The following is a 23,726-nucleotide window of genomic DNA, read 5'->3' on the forward strand; positions in this document are numbered from 1 at the left end:
CAGTAACATGAAAGTAGAAAACCTTAGTACTTTTTATTCATTTAAATAACTTCAAAGTCATTAAGAACTATCTTTGAAACAGAGCGGGAAACAAGCCTACATGTCTGTGTAATCACTGAGGTAAAACAGGGGCTAGGGGCCTAGAGTTCTTGGCCAGGAGTAAGCCGCAGTATCTATTTATGGATCTCTCTGTGCTGGCTTTGGCACAGGGGGAACAAAAGTGTTTGAAAAGATTGTACTGTGTTCCTGCTCCTATCCTCAGGGATAAGGGAAAAGGCTCTTCTCCCAGGCACTTGCTGCTCTCACACTGACGGTTCTCCCTCAATATGAGAGAAGGAGAAAATGAGAGGATCGGCATTGCTGTAGGTACCCGTGGGGTGCCCACTCCCCCAGATGCCTGCATCTTACTGGTGTATCCAGGAACAGCCGAAGGTAAGCAGGGTGAGTCTGTGGCTATGTGACAGTTCTTCCCATTAATTCCTCCCTTAGCTCTTAGCTGTCATGATGTCTATCAAGTATTTATCCACTAAATGAGGTAGATGGGTTGAAAATCCTGGATTGTCTTAGCTGTAGCTGCTAAAGTCTATAATCAGAAACCTTGAAGGGGCCAAGGAGGGCATTTTTCCATCCAGGTCCTGGGTATTCTGCTGCCAGGGCATTCTGCTCTCTATTTGAACAGAAGTGCAGCCCGTCTCCATCATTCCCAGGGCTCCAGGATGCCCAGATTTAGAGACTCCAGTGTCTGCATTCTCCTCTTCTTTCTCTGCTTCCTCTGCTGGGTCTCACAGTCTGTGGCTTTCTTTCTCCCTCCCTGCAAACCAGCTCCCATCACTCAGAGACCATCCCCAGTCCTGCTGTCATGTAAAAGGAATAAAGTGGTGCTCGTTTCCGAGCTGCTTAACATTTGTGCCTAATTCACAGCACAAGAGTTACGTTTGTTACTAAAGGTGGGTCATGTTAGCTTTGCTGTAAGTTTACTTTCTTTTTGTTTGGCCATACTGCGCGGCATGTGGGATCTTAGTTCCCCAACCAGGGATCGAACACACGCCTCCCTGCATTGGAAGTGCGGAGTCTTAACCACTGCACCGTCAGGGAAGTCCCAAGTTTACTTTCTTGTAACACTAAAATCTGTGCAAATTGGTTCTTTTTCATTTTGATTTACAGATAAGTGGGACAGATAGTAAAAGTGTATCTACACTGTAGTCAACAACATTAAATACTATGTGTCTATAGACAAATGCCAGAAGAAAGTAGGAAACACATTTACAGTTGTCGGGTTAGAGCTGCAATTAGCAGCTACTGTCAGTCACACAGAGCTCAGACGACCTGGTGAAAGTCACAGAATATCATATTAACATATTTAATATGCAGTTTAAGGAGTATGAGCTATGTACAGCTACAAAACTCATAAATGAGTATGGATAGTTTTTAAAATCTCATTTCTCACTTTTTTCTTATTGCTTTAATTACTTATTCATTCTGCTAAGCTCCCACTGAAATATATTAGAGTCACCAAATATTTAAGAAAGATTGGAAGAGAAAACCTTTCAAAATTGTGGGGGGTTTTTCTTTTCTTTTTGCAAATAAAAAACTAAGAGCAGACTCAATTCAGGGAGGGCACAGCCCATTCAAATTCTGGACCGCAGCACCACTGATGAAAAATGCTGGGCTTGTGGGGGGTGTTTCTTTTTCATCACATCATTTATTGTTACTATAATGTTGCTTGTATAATAATAAAAACCAAGGGAGAAAATGGGACAAGAAAAGGAGAGGAAAGGAGAGAACCTTGTGCTCGTGCAAGTTCCTCTGTCGCTGCAAGGCCAGGGTCACCTGCTTCTCGGCTTTCTTCACCAGCCTGTCCTCCTCTTGCAGTGCATGGCTGGTGCGCAGCTCCTGGATCAACTCCAGTCGCTTCTCTTTCCCTTCAAACATCTGTGTCAAGTCAGATCAGAGAGAGACTTGAAAATCAGCATCCGTTGTGCCAGGCACGAGGCCTCGCAGACAGTGACTTGTGAGGCACTTGTGAACAGAGGGTTCTGTTCTGCCTTTCGGGGCCACAGAGCAGGTGTGTGCCACAGAGCTAGCGGTCAGCCCTCTTTTCTGCACCTTCAGCTGCTCAGGCAGAGAAGGAGCTTAGCTATAGGTTAGTTAGTTATTGACTCCGTTTCTTAAAATGCCTCTCAAAGACAAGGTGACAACTCTAGGGTCATGTTAAGAAACCAGAGCCTTCTCCTCATTTCCTCTGCTCCTTCCCTAAGAAGGCTGGGGGTGGTATTTTTCATGGTCATATTTTCTTTTCCAAGAGATTTACTCCTCATCTGGAATACAGGATCTGCTGTCTGAACTTAACTGCTGTGTTTCTCCTGGGGAAATATTGGCAGGAGAATAGAGAATAATGCTGAACACAGGATGCTCATCCAGCCTCCCTGAACTTACTCACCATAACTGAGTCTCTTAAGAGTTACAGCTGTCTGGGGAGAAAAAAATGTTTCAGCTGAGGCTTTATATCAGTCCATTTTTAAACTGAAGTGTGAGCTTGCTCTAGTGGCACAAATAATCTGGCTAAAGCTTTTAGTCAGGAAGACCAGAGGTGAATTTGCTGGCAGTTAACATAATCCCCCTCAGACTCATATTACTCGCCTGTAAAATGGGTAATTGATACAAAAAAAGAAAAAGAGCTGATATATGTAGAGCAAAGAATATATAATGTGAGCATATGCTAAGAGTTCAAAACTGTAGTTATTACTTAGCTATTTCATTTATTATTCAGGTATTGATAGCTATATACAAACGCAGATAATTGTATTACAACTTTGTGGAAAATGAGAGAATCTACTTGTGATGTTTAGGGTCACAATTCAGGTATGAAAATTGCTGGATTTATCAATTCCAAGGAAGACATTAGCTTCACACTGCCTTGGGCACACTACAGCAAACAGCAGGCGGTCCTTTCTTGCCTTGTTACTGTGCCACTCGGGTAAACTATGGCAACTCAAGAGCATAGTTCCATAGGACAGCAGGGTGCAAGAGGCAATTCACCCCAAGGAACCAAGCACATATGCGTTCTGTAAATCTATTCTCAAAGGAGAAGAACAGGGCCAGTGGTTGCACCCTACGCACCATGTTCTGAACGACTCTGCCCCGGAGTAACTTTTGAAGGTAGATCACAGCCATTTCTATATCTTCTTCTTCCTAAAAGAACAAAGGGAGAACCAAGCAGCTTGAGAACAGCAGCAGTCAGCATCAAATACTTTTTTGAAGATTTTTATCAAGCAAAAGATTTATATCTAGCAAAAAGCTAGATGCCAAAAGGATTTAAAGAGAATAAAACATCATCCCTCTTTGAACATATAGGACTTTAAATGTTACTTACTGTATTGTTAAAATTCATTATTATTTTTTCATGATAAATAAGATATCATTAATAAATTACATCAGAAGCAAAAAATTCACCCACTGTCATGGTATCCTTACAAATTAAGCCATTTTCATTTTTTCTATATTCCTTTCCAGCAAAATCTTTCTTGAAGAAGTAAGTATTGCTAATAACATCCCTTTTGCAATAGTATTTTCATGTTTGATCATACGTAGACGAAGAATACAGCTGTTCTATATCAGAGTCGAAAATGAGGTGCTTTTCACAAGAATTTAGCTAAACTGGTAAAATAAGAATATAATGGATAAGATCAGCTATCTATAAAAATCACCTTAAATAAGTGTATGTCAAAAGCAGAAAGATCAGAGTCTGCAAATTTACTTAAAGCCCGTCTGAATGCAAAAGTAATCAACAGTGGAATCAATGGCATTAACACTCGTGAATGACAACGTGTTAACCACAGGCAGTGGTCGGCACAAAGTCTAGAAAAGGGGACACTGCCCAGAAGCACATCGTGTCCAGTCAGCGGGAGCATTCCACTCCCTCCAGAGACATCAGAGCCATCGGAGGTGCTAGTGAGATCTCCCGTCAACTCCCCTCCCTCTGACAAAGCACAACAACCTTCTGTACAATTTGGCTTCTTGTGAGAACTGCCCTGTATTGGGAGATAACAAGCTGACCTCCCAGGAGCAATATCCTGATATACCAGGCAGTTATATTTCTCTCCGTAAAGTAACAAATTTGCATTGTGGCATCTCCAGCAGTTTCTTGTAGGTTTAGTCTGAGTCAGTCCTTTAAATCCTAACCAAGTACGGAATGTTGACCAAACTGAGTCTGGGGCCCTGTGAAGGTATGGCCCTGGTCAGGGTGAACTCTCTAAGCCAGTCTTGATGACACCTCTGGTATTGCATTCCTCTCTAACTCCAGCTGTCATCAGCCACCTCCTCATGTGGGAAGACAGTTACAGTAACTGATCATCATTCGATCTTTTTTTTTATTTGACGTACATCAGAATTACCTTCTGATGCCTATTTTTCTTGGGAAGATTTTCTTCTTTGTGTTTTTATTCTTGAAAAGGATTGACTTTAGATTTCATTTCATTTTGCTTGTTTTTGTGTGTGCATTTGAAACATAAGGATAAAGGCAACGTAAGTCATATCTTGGGAAATGAACACTGTTATGTTAGGTTGGTTTTTAACCCAAACTATCTGGAGAATAAACAGCAATACTGAATTTAGCTTTTCAAATAAAAGAAGCTTCAAACTTACATTGGAACTCATCTCCAAAGTTGGAGTTGGAAGTCGAGGTTGAGGTATTGGCTTTCTTTGAAGAAAACGCATTGGTTTCTTTGCTTCAAGGCCCTTATTCTTCTTTTCCAACAGTGCCTGAAATAACACACCAGTGAGTGTCATTTCTTACCTTTGTATTTTTTCCCACTACCAAATCTAGGCCACAGATCTGAATATCAACCAGAAATAATTTTCTCTATGGCCATCCTAGGACGGTTTGAGAAAGTCCAAACCAGGGTGCACCTATGATATCCCCATGCATAAGTTAACCACTGAACAAACATGAAACATATTCTAGGTGTATCCATTTTAATCAAAAGTTTTGGAGACTTTAAACATTTTTTTTTGAGTTTTTGAAAGGTTCTGTCATGTGTATATGGAAGCAAACCCCCCAACTCCTGTTCTTCCACATGAGCTAATTTGCTGTTTTAAATGACTGCCTGGGCAATAGAAAATTGTGCTGTGTAGTAAATGAAATATTTAGTATGTTTTGTTGTTATGGGGGAACTAAGGGGCATTAAATGGCAATTATCTCAGTGAAGAGAGCTTTACTTTGGGCCTGAAGGCCTACACATCAAGATTTTTGAACACGGTTCCTTGTGGAAGAGTGTATGTGTTTAAACATGCACTTTATTTTCTTACTTTTGATCATCAAAAATCCTGCCAAAATTATACATAAGATTTTGTTCATCAGTTCCATTTTCAGACATAGGGGGATACTTTTTAACTTAAAAGTATCAAAAATTCTGATCTCTGTGATTTTAAAATCACACTTTCATTACTTTTTCATCACATAATTTTTATATTATTTTTTCCATAAAACACAAATAAGTGATAAAACACTTAAATAAGTGATAAAGCACTAAGCCAAGACTTGAAATTAATAAAAATATGAAAATTATGAGTAAAATTTGGAACCACATCCAATTATTGTGGTTGTAACAGAGCATCTGAGTTTCCTGAAAATAAATCTGATGGCAAATATATATAATAGCTCTATGATAACCCAAACTAATGAATCAACAGGAAGCAGCAGCAGTTTAAAAGTACAGTTTGCCCTTTAACAACATAGGTTTGAACTGCATGGATCCACTTATACATAGATTTTTTTCAATAAATATATTAGAAAAATTGGGGGAGATTTTTGACAATTTTTAAAAACTTGCAGACAAACCACATAGCCCAGAAATATGGAAAAAGTTAGGTATGTCATGAATGCATAAAATATATGTAGATATTAATCTATTTTATCATTTACTACCATAAAATACACAAAATCTGTAAAAAGTTAAAATTTATCAAAACTTATGCACATAAACACTTACAGACCAAACATGGTGCCATTCAAAGTCAAAAGAAATGTAAACAAATGTAAAGATGCAGTGTTAAATCATAACTGCATAAAAGTAACTGTAGTAGATACTATACTACTGTAATAATTTCATGACTACCTCTTATTGCTTCTGCTGTGAGCTCAAGTGTTGCTAGTATCCACTTAAAATGTAGGGTGACACTAATCATCTATGAGTGAACAGTTCATCTCTCCAGTAAATTGCATGTCATGGTAACAAATGATCTCTAGCAGTTCTTGTATATTCTTCATTGTGTTTAGTGCAACACCGTAAACACTGAGTAACACTATGGGAGCCATAAGAAGTGCCACTAGTGATGGTGGGAGTGCTCCCAAGAAGCAGAGAAAAGTCGTGACATTACAAGAAAAAGTTGAATTGCTTGATAGGCACCGTAAATTGAGGTCTGCAGCTGCAGTTGCCCACCATTTCAAGATAAATGAATCCAGCGTAAGGACCACTGTGAAAAAGACAAAGAAATTCATGAAGCCATCACTGTAGCTACACCAGCAGATGTGAAAACCTTGGAATCTTTGCAAAATACCTTTTTATCGCATGTTGAAAATGCAGCTTTCATGTGGGTGCAGGATGAAAGGCATACCTATAGACTGTAATATGATTCAAGAAAAAGTGAAGTCATTATAGGAGAACTTAAAGTAAAAGGATGGTGAAGGATCTAAAGCTGGAGAATTTAATGCCAGCAAAGGATGGTTTGATAGTTTTAGAAGGTTTGGCTTAAAGCAAGATAACAGGAGAAGCAGCTTCTGCTGACCAAGAGGCAGAAGATACGTTCCCAGACACCACTAAGAAAATCATTGAGGAGAAAGGATGTCTGCCTGAACAGGTTTTTAATGCAGATAAAAGTACTCTGTTCTGGGCTCCCCTGGTGGCACAGTGGTTGAGAGTCCACCTGCTGATGCAGGGGACACGGGTTCGTGCCCCGGTCTGGGAAGAACCCACATGCCGCAGAGCGGCTAGGCCCGTGAGCCATGGCAGCTGAGCCTGCGTGTCCGGAGCCTGTGCTCTGCAACGGGGGAGGCCACAACAGTGAGAGGCCTGCGTACTGCAAAAAAAAAAAAAAAAAAAAGTACTCTGTTCTGGAAAACAATGCCACAAAAGACATTTATTAGTAAGGAAGAGAAGCGAGCACCAGAATTCAAGGCAGGAAGGGACAGGCTTACTCCACTGTTCTGTGCAAATGCAGTTGGGTTCTTATCAGGACTGCCCTTATCTACAAAGCTGCTAACCCTCCAGCCTTGAAGGGAAAAGATAATCACCAGCTGCCAATCTTTTGGTTGTAAAAGAAGGCCTGGATGTGAAAGAGGCCCTTTTTCTGGATTGGTTCCATTAATGCATTGTCCCTGAAGTCAGGAAGTACCTTGCCAGTAAGGGACTGCCTTTTAAAGTTCTTTTGCTATTGGACAACATCCCTGGCCAACCAGAACCCCGTGAGTTCAACACCAAAGGTGTCAAAGTGATCTACTTGCCCCCAAACACAATGGCTGTAATTTAGCCTCTAGATCAGGGGGTGATAAGGACCTTTATGACTCATTACACACGGTACTCTGTGGAAAGGATTGTCAATGCTATGGAAGAGAACCCTGATAGAACACCACAAAAGTCCGGAAGGATTACACCATTGAAGATGCCATCATTGTTACAGAAAAAAAACTGTGAGAGCCATTAAGCCCAAAACAATAAATTCCTGCTGGAGAAAACTGTGTCCAGATGTTATGCATGACTTTACAGGGTTTATGACAATGTCAATCAAAGAAATCATGAAATAGATTCTGGGTATGACAGAAAAGGTGGTGGGGGGGTGAAGAGTTTCAAGACATGGATCTTGAAGAAATTCAACAGCTAAAAGACAGCACACCAAAGGGATGAACAGAAGACGACTTGATGGAGGTGCGTGCTCCCTAACCAGTGACACACAATGCGGATGAGGATGTCGAAGAAGCAGTGCCAGAAAACAAGTGACATTAGAGGATCTGGAAGAACAATTTCAATTATTCAAGGCTGCTTTTGACTTCCTTTTATGACATGGACCCTTCTATGATATGGCCACTGAAACTAAAGCAAATGATGGAAGAAGGATTGGTACCATATAGAAACATTTTTAGAGAAATGAAAAGCAAAAAAAGTCAGACAGAAATTACAATGTATTTCTGTAAAGTGTGCCTGCCTCTCCTGCCTCCCCTTCCACCTCCTCTACCTCTTCCACTTCTGCCACCCCTGAGACAGCAAGACCAACCCCTCATCTTCCTCCTTCTCTTCAGTCTACTCAACATGGAGGCCATAAAGATGAAGACCGTTATGGTGATCCACTTCCACCTAATGAATGGTAAATAATCATCATGCCATACAGTTAACAAACTACTTATCTGTTGTATATGTGTGTGTTTTTGTGTAAAAATCTAGTAACTATACAAGATGTTTTCATGTCATCATGATCATCATCGCCTAAGTATTCATTGTGTAGAACATTGTGTCCAAGACTTGTATTGAGTTCAATGAAGTAAGATCAAACAAGAGAGCTGTGTTACAGATTTCAACTGAAGAAACTGTTTCAAGAAGGCGAGAGTAACCAGTCAAGTACTGCAGAGAGAAGAGAATTGACCTCTGTGTGGTAGTTAGCAATGTGGAGGGCACTGTTAATAATAACAGATTCACTGGAGAGTCTTTGTTTTAAAGTCTATTTTGTCTGGAGAAGATCAAGATGGTGGAGTAGGACACAGGACTCACCCCCCCCCCCAACGAGTACATCAAAAATACGGACACAGGACTCACTCCCCCCCCCCACAACGAGTACATCAAAAATATATCTACATGTAGAACAATTCTCACTAAAAACTAACTGGAGACTCACAGAAAGACTCTTGCACAACCAAGGCTGTAAGAAAGATCCACATGAAACTGGGTAAGTAGAGAAGAGAAATGATCAAGTCACAACCTCCCAGGGGATTCAGAAGAGGAGGGGGTTAAACACAGGCAGAGATCCTTCCTAGGGAGTGAGCAGTTTGAGTCACATATTGGGCATCACAGTCCTGGGGTCTGACACAGGGACGACAAATCCCCTTGGCTGGTTAGAGGGACAGCGGGAGTAACAGGAGGACTATGGGAGCCTGTACTCTGCTTGTAAGGAGCATGTGCATGCTTGCTTGCTCACAAAGCAGGGCAAAGAGGGCGGACTGAAAATTGCATGGGTGGCTGGCTGGTTTCCCATGAATGCCTCGGCGTGCGCACCAGCCTGAGCTAAGAGAATGCTCCAGCCCTGCTTAAAAGCTTGGCTGTGAGACACAGAAGTGGTTCAGACATAAAGCAGCATCTGAGCAGGGTGGGGACAGCCATTGCTCGTGCTTACACAGGCAGGGCATCAGGGACAGTCCAGATCTCTGGCCCCAGCCAGACTACCACGGTCTGTGCCAAGGCCCGTGCTCCAATCCATGCCAAGTACTCTATACCAGCCCCTCTTGCTCCAGCATTGCTCTCATCTGGGGTAAGGGTGCCAGTGCTGGGAATGGGGAGAGTGCACACTTGGAAGGAATGGAGTCAGCCCAGACCTGACCCTCAGGGCTTCTGCTACATCAACGTGGTATAGGAACCCACCCTCAACAGGGCGGTGATGGTCACTGAGCAGAGGGGAAGCCCTGCATTACAACAGGCTTTGGCCCTAGCACCTCCATCTCCAGCCCCACCTTCTACCAAGGTGAGAGTTGCCAACATGCCCTGAGAAAACGTGACTTGTGTTCATGTCAAGTCCAGCTCTCCCACCAAAACCACTGGGTACAGACAGACTGTATAGGGATGCTCCCCCATAAGGACATCCCTTCAAGATCACTACAGGTAACTGTTTCATCTAATTTCATAGAAACAAAGAAAAGCAAAATAAGAAGACAGAGGAATCTGTCTCAATTGAAAGAGCAAGACAAAACCCCTGAAAAAACAACCAATTAAACAGAAATAAACAACTTACCAGATAAAGAATTCAAAGCATTAGTAATAAGTACGATTTCTGAATTAGGAAAAAAGGATAGATGAATACAGAGAGAATTTTAACAAGGAACTAGAAAATATAAAAAAGGACAGGTCAGAACACTGAAGAAGACAATAGCTGAAATGAAAACACGTTAGAAAGAATGAATAGGAGACTGGTGATAAAGAAGAACCCATAAGTGATCTGGAGGATAGAATAATGGAAATCACCCAATCAGAGCAAGTAAAGAAACAAAAAATGAGAACAGTTTAATGGATCTATGGAACAATATCAAGGATATCAACGTTTACATTATAAGGGTCCCAGAAGGAGAAAAGAGAGAGAAGGGGGTCAAAATGTATTTGATGAAATTATGGCTGAAACTTTCCAAACTTGAAGAAAGAAACATATCCAGGTACTATACAGGAAGCACAGAGTGTCCCAAACAAGGTGAACCCAAACAGACCCACACCAAGACATATCATAATTAAAATAGCAAAAGTTAAAGACAAAGCAAGAATTCTAAAAGCAGCAAGTGAAAAACAAAGAGTCATATACAAGGGAACCACCATAAAGCTATCAGCTGATTTTTCTGCAGAAACTTTGCAGGCCAGAGGGAGGGCCATGATATATCCAAAGTGTTCAAAGGGAAAAATCTGTAACCTAGCAAGATTATCATTTAGAATTGAAGGAGAGACAAAGAACTCAGACAAGCAAAAACTAAATAAGAGTTCATCAGTACTAAACCTACACTAAAAGAAATGTTAAAGGGTCTTCTCTGAGTTTAAAAAAAAGCCTATGACAAGGAGTAAGAAACTATGGTAAAGGAAAAATCCCACTAGGAGAGGAAAATATATAGTAAAGGCTGAGGATCAACCACTTAAATAAACGAGTACAAAGGTAAAAGACAAAAACTGTAAAAGCAAATATAACTACACACGTAGTGAAGGTATAAACATGAAGACATAAAATAGGACATCAAAACACAAAATGTGGGGGAAGGGAGCAAAAAAGGTAGATCTTTTACAATGTGTTTGAATTTAAATTACTACCAGTTTAGAAGAAGTAGATTTAGTTATAGATCAACATATATGAATCCCATGGTAACCACAAATCAAAAACCTACAGTAGTTACAGAAAAATGGAGAGGAAAGGAACATAGCATACTACTAAAGAAAATCATCAAACTAAAAGAGAAGAAGCAAAGAGAAGAAATGAAAAGAGAAAAACTATAAAACCAGAAAACAAGTAATAATAAGTACACACCTATCAATAATTACTTTAAATATCAATGGACTAAATGGTCCAATCAAAAGACATGGGGTGGGTGACTGGATAAGAAAGACAATACAAGAAAGCAGGGGTAAAGTGTTTTGTTTGGCTAATTGAAACTTTGGCTCTCATATGCCAATGCCCAAGCTCTTGAGCCTAATATTCCTTCCTCAACCAGTAGCCTTGATAAAACTTACAAAACTCTATTTGAAGAGTTTATACTTTATTGCTCCTTTTCTCAAACCAGGGAGAGGGTCCTAAAGTAAAAGGAAATGTCTTGTATCTGGATTGTGTGGACCTGACTTAGGGATATGTATTTTTGAACTCATCCAACTCTATATGCAACTATATGTATTTTCTTGTATGTAAATTATACTTCAGTCAAGCTGATTGAAAATATTCAGATAAATGTGTACACACACACACACAGAGGATGGTATTAAAATATTACCCCTTTAAAAAAAAAAAAAGAAAGCAGGGGTAGCAATACTCATATCAGATAAAATAGACTTTAAAAAAGTCTATAACAAAAGATAAAGAAGAGCTTTATGTAATGATAAAGGGATCAATAAAGATGAGGATATTACACTCATTAACGTATATGCACCCATTACAGGAACACCTAAATATATAAATCAAATATTAACAGACATAAAGGGAGAAGTTGATAATAATACAATAATACTAGGGGACTTTAAATCTGACTTATACCAATGGACAGATCATCCAGACAGGATATCAATTAGGCAACACTGGTCTTAAATGATACAATAAACCAGCTGGGCTTAATAGATATCTACAGGACATTCTATCCAAAAACGGCAGAATATACTTTGTTTTCAAGTGCACATGGAACATTATCCAGGATGGATCACATGCCAGGCCACAAGTCTCAACAAATTTAAGAAAATAGAAATTGTGTCAGGCATTTTTTTTCTACCACAACTGTATGAAACTAAAAATCAGTTACAGAAAAAAAAGGGAAAAGCAAAAACACGTGGAGACTAAACAACATGTTACTAAAAAAAAAAAATAGGTCAGTGAAGGTATCAAAGAGGAAATACCTCAAGACAAATGAAAATGGAAACACAACTTTCCAAACTTGGTGGAATGCAGCAAAAGCAGTCCTAAGAGGAAACTTTATAGTGATACAGGCCTACCTCAAGAAACAAACAAAAAATCTCAAACAACCTAACGTTGCATCGGAAGTAATTAGAAAAAGAAGACCAAACAAAGCCCAAAGTCAGTAGAAAAAACGAAATAATAAAGATCAGAGAGGACATAAATAAAACAGAGACCAAATAAATAATAAAAAAGATCAATGAAACCAAGGGCTGGTTTTTGAAAAGATAAACACAGTTGACAAACCTTTAGCCAGGCTCCTCAAGAGGCAAAGAGAGAGGACCCAAATCAACAAAATGAGAAATGAAAGAGGAGAAATAACAACCGATATCACAGAGATACAAAAAATAAGGAAATACCATGAATAGTTATATGACAACAAATTGGACAATCTAGAAGAAATGGACAAACTTCTAGAAACATATAACCGTCTAAGACTGAATCGGGAAGAAATAGACAATCTGAACAGACAGATCACTATTAGTGACTTGAATCTGTAAAAAACAAAACAAACAAAAAAACCCTAAACAAAACACAACAAAAACAAACAAAAAAAAAACCCTCCCAGCAAACAGAAATCCAGAACAAGACAGCTTCATGAGGGAATTCTACCAACCTAGCCTTAAATTTTCCAAAAAATGGAAGAGGATGGAGCACTTCCAAAATAATTCTATGAGGCCACCATTACCCTGATACCAAAACTAGATAAAGACACTGCAAAGAAAATAACAGGCCAATATCTTTCATGAATATATATACAAAAATCCTCAACAAAATATCCACACACCCAATCCAACAATATATAAAAAGGATCATACACCATGATCAAGTGGGATTTATTTGAGGGATGCGAAGATGGTTCGCATCAATCAATATGATACACCACATTAACAAAAGGAAAGGCAAAAATCATATAATCATTTCAACAGAGGCAGAAAAAGCATTTGGCAAAATTCAACATCCATTCATGATAAAAATTCTCATCCAAGTGGATATAGAGGGAACATACCTCAACATAATAAAAGCCATTTATCACAGAGCCACAGCTAACATCATACTCAATGGTGAAAAGCTGAAAGCTTTTCCTCTAAAATCAGGAATAAGACAAGAATGCCCACTCTTGCCACGTCTATTTAACATAGTGTTCGAAGTCCTCATCACAGTAATCAGACAACAAAAACCAAAAAACTGCATCCAAATTGGAAGGGAAGAAGTAGAGCTGTCACTATTTGCAAATGACATGATACTATATATAGAAAACCCTAAAATTTCCACAAAAGAAACTATTAGAACCAATAAATTAATTCAGTAAAGTTACAGGATATGTGCTTTTCTATATACTAATAATGAACTATCATAAAGAGAAAGCAATGAAACAATCCCATTTAAAGTCACATCAAAAATAGTAAAATACCTAAGGAATAAACTTACCAAGGAGGTCAAAGACCTCTACTCTGAAACTATAAAACACTGATGAAGGAATTTGAAAATGATACAAAGAAATGGAAATATATCCTGTGTTCTTGAATTGGAAGAATTAATATTGTTAACATGTCCATACTACCCAAAGCAATCTACACATTTAATACAATCCCTATCAAAATATCCATGACATTTTCAACAGAACCAAAACAAATAACCCTAAAATTTATATGTACCACAAAAGACCCTGAATTACTAAAGCAATATTAAGAAAAAAGAAAAAAGCTTGAGGTAACATGCTCCCTGAATTTGGACTATACTACAAAGCTACAGTAATCAAAACAGCATGGTACTGCCATAAAAACAGACACATAGATCAACTGAACAGAATAAAGAGCTCAGAAATAAACCCATGCACTTATTTTCAATTAATCTTTGTCAAAGGATGCAAGAATATACAGTGGAGATGAGACAGTCTCTTCAATAAGTGGTGCTGGGAAAACTGGACAGCTACATGTAAAAGAATAATATTAGAAACTTTCCTCACACCTTATACAAAAATAAACTCAAATGGATTAAAGACCTACATGTAAGAATGGAGACCATAAAACTCCTAGTAAAGAACATAGGCAGAAAACTCTTGGACATAAATTGTAGCAATATTTTTTATGGACCTGTCTCCTAAGGCAAAAGAAACAAAAGTAAAAATGAACAAATAGGACCTAATTAAACTTGAGCTTTTGCACAGCAAAGGAAACCATCAACAAAATGAAAACACAACCTACTGAATGGAATAAAATATATGCATATAATATGACTGATAAAGGGTTATTATCCACAGTGTACAAAGAGATCATACAACTCAGTATCAGAAAAACAAAAGACCCGATTAAAAAATGGGCAGAAGACTTGAATAGACACTTTTCCAAAGAATACATACAGATGGCCAATAGGCACATGAAAAGATGTTTAATACCGATAATCATCAGAGAATGCAAATCAAAACCACAATGAGAGAGTGGCTATCACACTCATACCTGTCAGAGTGGCTATCATCAAAAAGACCACAAATTATAAATGTTCGTGAGTATGTGGAGAAAGGAGAACCCTTGTATACTGTTGGTGGGAATGTAACTTGGTGCTGCTACTTTGGAAATCACTATGGAAGTTCCTCAAAAAAAAAAAAAAAGAAAGAAAAAATGAAACTACCACGTGATCCAGAAATTCTACTTGTGGATATATATCCAAAGAAAACAAAAATACTAATTTGAAAAGATATGTGTACCCTCATGTTCAAAGGATCATTATGTACATTTGCTAAGACATGGAAGCAACCAAAGTGTCCATCAACAGAAAAATTCATAAAGGAGATGTGGTGTATATATACAATGGAATATTACTCAGCCATAAAAATGACTAAAGTTCTGCCATTTGCAACAACGTGGATAGATCTAGAGAGTATTATGCTCAGTGAAGTAAGTCAGACTGAGAAAGACAAAGACTGATGTTATCACTTATATGTAGAATCTAAAAAATTAAACAAACAAATGTATATAACAAAACAAATAGATCCACAGATACTGACAACAAACTAGTGGTTACCAGTGGGGAGAGGGGAGGGGGGAGGGGCAAGATAGGGTTAGGGGTAAGATTAAGAGACATAAACTACTGTGTATAAAATAGATAAGCAACAAGGATATATTGTATAGCACAGGGAAATATAGCCATTGTTTTGTAACAACTTTACAGTATAATCTATAAAAATCTTGAATCACTGTGTTGTACACTTGAAACTAATAAAATAATGTAAATCAACTGTACTTTAATAAGAAAAAAGATTGTATTGGAGAGGATAGTCTATCTTAATGTAGGCAGAAGGTGAGTGATAGTTAATATAAAATTAATAATGTGTTAGTTTTATTATTGGTTTATAACTTTGCTTTCAAAGAATTACATTACCATACCAAATGCCTCTCTCTCTCATAATTTGATATGCCTATCACCCTATTACCACAAGTAAGTGACTTTTTACAAAAGTGTAACAGTGTTTCCAAGTCTGTATTATGAATATGACTGTAATACTACATGCCATTAAAATTTTATATTTCATTCATTAGTGTATGGGCTAGGCTATGTGAAGAAATTGTATTGATTACAGTAGGCTACCATTAAGCAATCATATTGCCACTTCTTTGTTATCAATGCATCAATCGTTATTCCTGTAAGTAAAAATAAACTTTTTTACATAATTTTTTCATTTTTAATGTTGGTGTTAGTAGTACATATAACTTCTACTGTATTTTGTATCATATAACGCAATATTGACAATAATGATATAGGTAGGTACCGACTGACAGAGGATTCATCTTGTCAACAGATGACATAAAGTTATGGTATCAATAAATACAGTACAGTACTGTAAATGTATTTTCTCTTCCTTATGATTTTCTTAACCTTTTCTCTTCTTATTGTAAGAATATAGTATATACTACATGTACAAAATACGTGTTGATTGACTGTTTCTGTTATCAGTAAGGGTTCTTGTCAACAATAGTCTATTAATAGATGGATTTAGGGAGAGTCAAAAGTTTTAAACAGGAGTCAAGATGGCGCAGTAGGTGGACACAAGGTTCGTGTCTCCTCACAAGTAGGGCATCTACTAGGCACTAGTGGGGGACCTTGGACACCTAAGGGGATGGGAGGAATCCCCGTGCGACCAGGTAGGACGTGGGAGGGGGAAGAAAAGTAGAGGTGGGATGGGACCAATGCCCCTGAGGGGGAGCTGGGGGAGGGGAGAGATTCCCATGCTTGGAGTGGCCCACTCATGGCATGGGGATTGGTGGGGATGGAGAGGGACCTTTGGAGGGTCAGGGGATTGGAAGGGAACATGGCCAGTGTCTCCCCCACCCCCTCAGACCCAAGAAAGCCTGCTGGGGTCCTGGGCCTGAGCCCCCCACCCCCAGGGCCCCCTGCAGCCAACTGGGACCCGGGATTGAGCCCTGCACCCCCAAACCAAGGTCTTTTCTGGCCGTGTGGGTCCTGGGCCTAAGGGCCCACACACACACACACTAAGGCCTCTCTGGCTCTTTTTTTTTTTTTTTTTAATCTTTTAATTTTTTTTAATTTTATTTTTTCATTTAATCTTTTTTTTTTATTTTTTTGCTGTGCTGGTTCTGTTTTGCTTTGTTGTTGTGGTTTAATTTTAATTTTTCTAATTTTATTTTTTATTCTTTGTTATTGTTCTGTTCTTTTTTATTCGTTGCCCTTTTTTTTCTTTTGCCATGCCACATGGCTTGTGGGGTCTTGGTTCCCAGGCTGGGGTTAGGCCTGAGCTCCTGTGGAGGGAGTGCCAAGTCCAAACCACTGGACTAACAGAGAACCTCAGGCCCCAGAGACTATTAATAGGTGTGAGTTCTCCCAGAGGTCCTCATCTTGGCACTTAGACCTGTCTCCAACCAACTGCCTGCAAACCCCAGTGCTGGATGCTTCAGGCCAAACAGCCAGTAAGAGAGGAACACAGCTTCACCCATTAAAATAAATGAGATGACAAAAAAATACGTTAGAGATGAAGGAGGAATGTAAAAACCTACAAGACCAAATAAATGAAGAGGAAATAGGCAACATACCTGAAAAAGAATTAAGAGTAATGACAGTAAAGATGATCAAGAATCTCAGAAATAGAATGGAGGCATGGATCAAGAAAATACAAGAAATGTTTAACAAGGATGCAGAAGAACTAAAAAACAAACAGTGATGAACAACACAATAAATGAAATGAAAAATACACTAGAAGGAATCAACAACAAAATAACTGAGGCAGAAGAACGAATAAGTGAGCTGGAAGATAGAATGGTAGAAATAACTGCCAAGGAGCAGAAAAAAGAAAAAAGAAGGGAAGACACTCTCAGAAACCTCTGGGACAACATTAAATGCACAAACATTCAAATTATAGGTGTCCTAGAGGAAGAAGAGAAAAAGAAAGGGTCTGAGAAAATATTTGAAGAGATTATAGTCAAAAACTTCCCTAAAATGGGAAAGGAAATAGCCACAAGTCCAAGAAGTGCAGAGTACCATACAGGATAAACCCAAGGAGAAACACTCTGAGACACATATTAATCAAACTAACAAAAATTGAATTCAAAGAAAAAACATTAAAAACAGCAAGAGAAAGGCAACAAATAACATACAAGGGAATCCCGAAAAGGTTAAGAGTTGATCTTTCAGCAGAAACTCTGCAGGCCAGAAGGGAGTGGCAGGATATATTTAAAGTGATGAAACGGTAAAACCTACAACCAAGATTACCCAGCAAGGATCTCATTTAGATTCAACAGAGAAATCAAAAGCTTTACAGAAAAGCAAAAGCTAAGAGAATTCAGCACCACCAAACCAGCTTTACAACAAATGCTAAAGGAACTTTTCTAGGTGGGAAGCAAAAGAGAAGAAAAAGACCCACAAAAACAAACCCAAAACAATTAAGAAAATGGTAATAGGAACATACATATCGATAATTACCTTGAATGTAAATGAATTAAATGCTGCAACGAAAAGACACAAACAGGCTCAATGGATACAAAAACAAGACCTGTTTGGGACTTCCTCAGTGGTCCAGTGGTTAAGACTCCATGCTACCAATGCAGGGGGTGTGGGTTTGATCCCTGATCAGGGAACTAGATCCTCCATGCTGCAGCTAAAGATCCTGTGTGCCACAGCTAAGACCTGGCACATCCAAATAAGTAATAAAACAAACAAACAAACAAAAAAAACAAGACCTGTTTATATGCTATCTACAAGAGACCCACTTCAGACCTAGGAACACATAAAGACCGAAACTAAGGGAATGGAAAAGATATTCTGTGCAAATGGAAATCAAAGGAAAGCTTGAGTAGCAATACTCATGTCAGATAAAATAGACTTTAAAATAGAGACTGATACAAGAGACAAGAAGGGCACTACATAATGATCAAGGGATCAGTCAAAGAACAAGATATAACTATTATAATATTTATGCACCCAACATAGGAGCACCTCCTCAATACATAAGGCAAATGCTAAAAACCATAAAAGGGGAAATTGACAGTAACACAGTAATAGTGGGGGACTTTAACACCCCACTTACACCAATGGACAGATCATCCAGACACAAAATAAATAAGGAAACACAAGCTTTAAATGACACAAAAGACAAGACAGACTTAATTGATATTTATAGGACATTCCACCCGAAAGACATTTTCTTCTCAAGTGCACACAGAACATTCTCCAGGACAGATTACATCTTTGGTCACAAATCAAGCCTTGGTAAGGTTAACAAAATTGACATTGTATCAAGCATCTTTTCTGACCACAACACTATGAGATTAGACATCAGTTCATGAAAAAAACTGTAAAAAACACAAACACCTGAAGGCTAAACAATACACTACTAATTACCCAAGAGATCACTGAAGAAATCAAAGAGGAAGTCAGAAAATACATAGAACCAAATGACAATGAAAACACGAGCACCAAAACCTATTGGATGCAGCAAAAGCAGTTCTAACAGGGAAGTTTATACCAATTCAATCTTACCTCAAGAAACAAGAAAAATCTCAAATAAACACTCTAACCGTACACCTAAAGCAACTAGACAAAGAACAAAAAAAATGCCAAAGTTAGTATAAGGAAACAAATCATAAAGATCAGAGCAGAAATAAATGAAATCAAAATGAAGAAAACAATAGCAAAGATAATAAAACTAAAACTTGGTTCTTTGAGAAGATAAACAAAATTGATAATCCCTTAGCCAGATTCACCAAGAAAAAAACGGAGAGGGTTAGGACCCATGCAGAAGGGGAGGGGCACCACATGGAAAAGAGGGCCTCTGGAGTGTGGAGTTCCTGAGTTTGGAGCTTGAAGATGGCAGAGGAGTAAGACGTGGAGATCACTTTCCTTCCCAGAAATACATTAAAAATACATCTACATGTGGAACAGCTCATACAAAAAACCTACTGAACACTGGCAGAAGACCTCAGACTTCCCAAAAGCCAGTTGGCTGACAGAGTCTTGGTGCACCAGCCGGTTGTCAGGCCTGAGCCTCTGAGGTGGGGGAGCCAAGTTCAGGATATTGGTCCACCAGAGACCTACCGGCCCCCCGTAATAGCAAATGGCGAAAGCTCTCTCAGAGATCTCCATCTCAATGTTAAGACCCAGCTCCACTCAACGACCAGCAAGCTACAGTGCTGGAAACCCTATGCCAAACAACTAGCAAGACAGGAACACAACCCCACCCATTAGCAGAGAGGCTGCCTAAAATCATAATAAGGCCACAGACACCCCAAAACACACCACCAGACGTGGACCTGCCCACCAGAAAGACAAGATCCAGCCTCATCCACCAGAACACACACACCAGTCCCCTCCACCAGGAAGCCTCCACAACCCACTGAACCAACCTTACCCACTGGGGGCACACACCAAAACCAACAGGAACTACGAACCTGCAGCTTATAGAAAGGAGACCCCAAACACAATAAGTTAAGCAAAATGGGAAGACAGAGAAATACACAGCAGAAGGAGCAACGTAAAAACTCAACAGACCAAACACATGAGGAAATAGGCAGTCTACCTGAAAAAGAATTCAGAGTAGTGATAGTAAAGATGACCCAAAATCTTGGAAATAGAATGGAAAAAATACAAGAAACGTTTAACAAGTACCTAGAAGAACTAAAGAGCAAACAAACAATGATAGACAACACAATAAATGAAATTTAAAATTCTCTAGAAGGAATGATTAGCAGAATAACTGAGGCAGAAGAATGGATAAGTGACCTGGAAGATAAAATAGTGGAAGTAACTACTGCAGAGCAGAAGAAGAAATAATGCAAAGAATTGCGGACAGTCTCAGAGACCCCTGGGACAACATAAAACACACCAACATTTGAATTATAGGGGTCCCAGAAGAAGAAGAGAAAAAGAAAGGGACTGACAAAATATTTGAAGAGATTATAGTTGAAAACTTCCCTAATATGGGAAAGGAAATAGTCAATCAAGTCCAGGAAGCACAGAGACTCCCATACAGGATAAATCCAAGGAGAAACACGCCAAGACACATATTAATCACACTATCAAAAATTAAACACAAAGAAAAAATATTAAAAGCAGCAAGGGAAAAGCAACAAATAACATACAAGGGAATACCCATAAGGTTAAGAGGTGATCTTTCAGCAGAAATTCTGCAAGTTAGAAGAGTGGCAAGACATATTTAAAGTTGATGAAAAAGGAAAACCTACAACCAAGATTACTCTACCCGTCAATGATCTCATTTAGATTCAACGGAGAAATTAAAACCTTTACAGACAAGTAAAAGCTAAGAGAATTCAGCACCACCAAACCAGCTTTACACCAAATCGTAAAGGATCTTCTCTAGGCAGTAAACACAAGAGAAGGAAAAGACCCACAATAACAAACCCAAAACAATTAAGAAAATGGTAATAGGAACACACACATTGATAACTACATTAAATGCAAATGGTTCTAATCTGCAACCAAAAGACACACACTGACTGAATGGATATAAAAACAAGACACGTATACATCCTGTCTACAAGAGACCCACTTCAGACCTAGGGAAACATACAGACTGAAAGTGAGGGGATGGAAAAAGATATTCCATGCAAATGGAAATCAAAAGAAAGCTGGAGTAGCAATTCTCACATCAGACAAAATAGACTTTAAAATAAAGACTATTACAAGAGACAAAGAAGGACACTACATAATGCTCAAGTGATCAATACAAGAAGAAGATATAACAATTCTAAGTATTTATGCACTCAACATAGGAGCACCTCAATACTTAAGGGAAATGCTAAGAGCCATAAAAGGGGAAATCAACAGTAACACAATCATAGTAGGGGACTTTAACACCCCACTTTCACCAATGGACAGATCATCCAAAATGAAAATAAATAAGGAAACACAAGCTTTAAATGATACATTAAACACAATGGACTTAATTGATATTTATAGGACATTCCATCCACAAACAACAGAATACACTATCTTCTCCAATGCTCATGAAACATTCTCCAGGATAGATCATATCTTTGGTCACAAATCAAGCCTTGGTAAATTTAAGAAAATTGAAATCGTATCAAGTATCTTTTCTGACCACAATGCTATGAGACTAGATATCAATTAAAGGAAAGAAATCTGTAAAAAATACAAACACATGGAGCCTAAACAATACACTACTAAATAACCAAGAGATCATTGAAGAAATCAAAGAGGAAGTCAAAAAATACCTAGAAACAAATGACAATGAAAACACGATGACTCAAAACCTATAGGATGCAGCAAAAGCAGTTCTAAGAGGGAAGTTCATAGCACCACAATCCTACATCAAGAAACAAGGAACATCTCAAATAAACAACCTAACCTTATACCTAAAGCAATTAGATAAAGAAAAACAAAAAAAACCCCAAAGTTAGCAGAAGGAAAGAAATCATAAAGATCAGATCAGAAATAAATGAAAAAGAAATGAAGGAAACAATGGCAAAGATTAATAAAACTAAAAGCTGGTTCTTGGAGAAGGTAAACAAAATTGATAAACCACTAGCCAGACTCATCAAGAAAAAAAGGGAGAATATTCAAATCAATAGAATTGGAAATGAAAAAGGAGAAGTAACAACTGACACTGCAGAAATACAAAGCATCATGAGAGATTACTACAAGCAACTATATGCCAATAAAACGGACAACCTGGAAGAAATGGACAAATTCTTAGAAAAGCACAACCTTCCGAGACTGAACCAGGAAGAAATAGAAAATATAAACAGACCAATCACAAGCACTGAAATTGAAACTGTGATTTAAAATCTTCCAACAAACAAAAACCCAGGACCAGATGGATTCACAGGCAAATTCTATCAAACATTTAGAGAAGAGCTAACACCTATCCTTCTCAAACTCTTCCAAAATATAGCAGAAGGAGGGACACTCCCAAACTCCTTCTGTGAGGCCACCATCACCCTGATACCAAATCCAAAGAAAGATGTCACAGAAAAGAAAACTACAGACCAATATCACTGATGAACATAGGTGCAAAAATCCTCAACAAAATACTAGCAAACGGAATCCAGCAGCACATTAAAAGGGATCATACAGCATGATCAAGTGGGGTTTATCCCAGGAATGCAAAGATTCTTCAATATATGCAAATTAATCAATGTGATAAGCCATGTTAACGAACTGAAGAAGAAAAACCATATGATCATCTCAATAGATGCAGAAAAAGCTTTTGACAAAATTCAACACCAATTTATGATAAAAAAAACTCTCCAGAAAGTAGGCAGAGAGGGAACTTACCTCAACATAATAAAGGCCATATATGACAAACCCACAGCCAAACTTATCACATAGGTGATTCATTTCATTGTGCAGCAGAATGTAACACAACATTATAAAGCAACTGTACTCCAATTTTTTAAAAAAGTTTTAAATGGGTGTGGTCAGCAGGGTGGTCAGCATCCCCAAGCCCATACGTTTTTCAAGGGCCAACTGTAATTGACAATTCTTAACTCTGACAGTTCTTAACTCGGACATCTCTCGAGTGAAATGCCCTGAATAATACACAGGAAACCATTTTAAAACCAATCATTCATAATAGATTATGTTGGTAAGGATTTGGGAAAACAGGCACTTTCACACATTGCAGAAATTAGTATATCATTTATCTAAGAAAATTTGGCAATATCCGTTAAAATTATAAATGCACATATATTGTGGGTTAGCAATTCCATGTCTAGGAATTTTCTTCTACATATTATATGTACTAAATTATATGCAAACAAGGTTACCCACTGCAGCATTGTTTTTAATACTAAAAATTTGGGAACAATATAAATATCCATCAAATGTGGACTGGTTAAATATATTATGGTACA

General features: G+C 38.4%; 1 protein-coding gene across 1 annotated transcript in view; it reads right to left on the reverse strand.

The window, feature by feature from the left end:
• CFAP91 (cilia and flagella associated protein 91) overlaps positions 1 to 23,726 on the reverse strand; it is a gene marked incomplete at its 5' end in the record, with an annotated part of 155,610 nt that overhangs the window by 43,148 nt on the left and 88,736 nt on the right. Inside the window, 3 exons of the mRNA XM_079704207.1 lie at positions 1,786 to 1,932; positions 3,121 to 3,192; positions 4,645 to 4,761. Coding sequence (XP_079560333.1) covers positions 1,786 to 1,932; positions 3,121 to 3,192; positions 4,645 to 4,761 — 336 coding nt within the window. The remainder of the gene's footprint in view (positions 1 to 1,785; positions 1,933 to 3,120; positions 3,193 to 4,644; positions 4,762 to 23,726) is intronic.

Source organism: Hyperoodon ampullatus, assembly GCF_949752795.1.
Source record: "Hyperoodon ampullatus genome assembly, chromosome: 5".
In the NCBI taxonomy this organism is placed as follows: domain Eukaryota; kingdom Metazoa; phylum Chordata; class Mammalia; order Artiodactyla; family Ziphiidae; genus Hyperoodon; species Hyperoodon ampullatus.